Source organism: Brassica oleracea, unplaced genomic scaffold (genome assembly GCF_000695525.1).
Source record: "Brassica oleracea var. oleracea cultivar TO1000 unplaced genomic scaffold, BOL UnpScaffold00962, whole genome shotgun sequence".
In the NCBI taxonomy this organism is placed as follows: Eukaryota; Viridiplantae; Streptophyta; class Magnoliopsida; order Brassicales; family Brassicaceae; genus Brassica; species Brassica oleracea.
The window spans coordinates 1-1,530 of NW_013617554.1; the positions used below are offsets into that span (position 1 = coordinate 1).

The 1,530-nt window shown below is 51.6% G+C and overlaps 1 protein-coding gene across 1 annotated transcript; it reads right to left on the reverse strand.

The window, feature by feature from the left end:
* Window positions 1–463: 463 nt before the first annotated feature.
* Window positions 464–1,159, reverse strand: LOC106320571 (the record flags this gene model as incomplete). Its single annotated transcript, XM_013758954.1, has 2 exons — window positions 1,037–1,159; window positions 464–919 (listed from the first exon to the last, which is right to left on the reverse strand). Coding segments are annotated over exons 1-2 (579 nt in total), but the record flags the coding sequence as incomplete, so codon positions are not given.
* Between the last annotated feature and the right edge of the window lie 371 nt (window positions 1,160–1,530).

Sequence of the window (1,530 nt, forward strand, 5' to 3'; positions counted from 1 at the left end):
CGGGTTCGGAATGACCCACAGAGAATTGGCCGCGCTCGCCGGGCGAGTTGGCTCGTGTCACGACCGAGCTCGCCGGTGAGTCGACCGGCGACACGGCCGTGCTCGCCGGGCGAGCTGGCTTGTGTCACGGCCGAGCTCCCCGGCGAGTCGACCGGCAACACGGTTGTGCTCGCCGGGTCGACTCGCCAGGCAAGCTGGCTCGTGTCACGGTCGAACTCGCCGGTCGATCCGTTTCGGCTATTAGTCTGCTCGCGCTGGGCGAGCTGGCTCGTGTCGTGGCCGAGCTCGCCGGTGAGTCGACCGACAACACGGTTGTGCTCGCCGGGCGAGCTGGCTTGTTTCATGGTCGAGCTCACCGGGCGATCTGTTTCGGCTATTTGTCTGCTAGGTTTTTAAAGTTTTGAACGAGATTCTGTTTATCTGAGGACTTTCGGACATCGATTCCGCCGTGACCGATTTTGACCCCAACAGGGATGGTCCCTAGCGGTGTTTTGTAGGCTGTTCTGTAGGCCCAGAGAGCATCGTCCAGCTTAAGCGACCAGTCTTTGCGCGAAGTATTGACAGTTTTCTGTAGAATGTTCTTGACTTCCCTGTTGGAAACTTCAACCTGTCCACTCGTCTGGGGGTGGTAAGTGGTAGCCACCTTGTGTTTCACCCCATTCTTCTTCAACATGCCCTGAAATGCCTTGTTGATGAAGTGTGTTCCGCCATCGCTAATGACCACTCTAGGTACCCCAAATCTCGGAAAGATGATGGAGCTGAACATCTTAGTTACCACTTTTGCATCATTAGTGGGACTCGCCACTGCTTCTACCCACTTGGAGACATAGTCAACGGCGACCAGGATGTACTTGTTCTTGAAGGGCGGAGGGAATGGTCCCATGAAGTCGACTCGCCCAATAGTCGAACACCTCAACTTCTAAAATGTAATTCTGAGGCATTTCATTCCTTTTGCTGATGTTCCCAAGTCACTGGCATGCATCGCATCGAGCTATATAGGCGTGAACATCTATGAACATAGTTGGCCACCAGAAACCTGCTTGGAGGATTTTGGAAATCGTTTTGAATGTGGCGAAGTGCCCTGCATAAGAGGAACCATGGCAATGATGTAGAATCCCTGGAATATCTGCCTCTGGAACACACCTTCTGAATATGCCATCCTTGCAATGTTTGTACAAGTAAGGTTCATCCCAAACATACTGCCTCGCCTCTCTTAAAAATTTTCTCTTCTCGTTTCCAGTGAACTTAAGTGGTTCCTTTTCAGCAGCTAGGAAGTTCGCAATCTCAGTAAACTAAGAGAGGTGAGAGTACTACTTTTGGATCGCTGCTACTGGTTGTTCCGGTACGCGAGAACAATCGAATGTTATGCTCAGGGGTTGTTTCGCGAAGCGCAGACCAATCGCGTTGACGTGTTCCACTGTGTGTTCTTCCTCAAGAGCTGTGTCGTCCTCAATCTTCATTCTGGACAAGTGGTCTGCAAACACCCATTCTCGACTCCCTTTTTGTCTTTTATCTCGAGATCAAATTCTT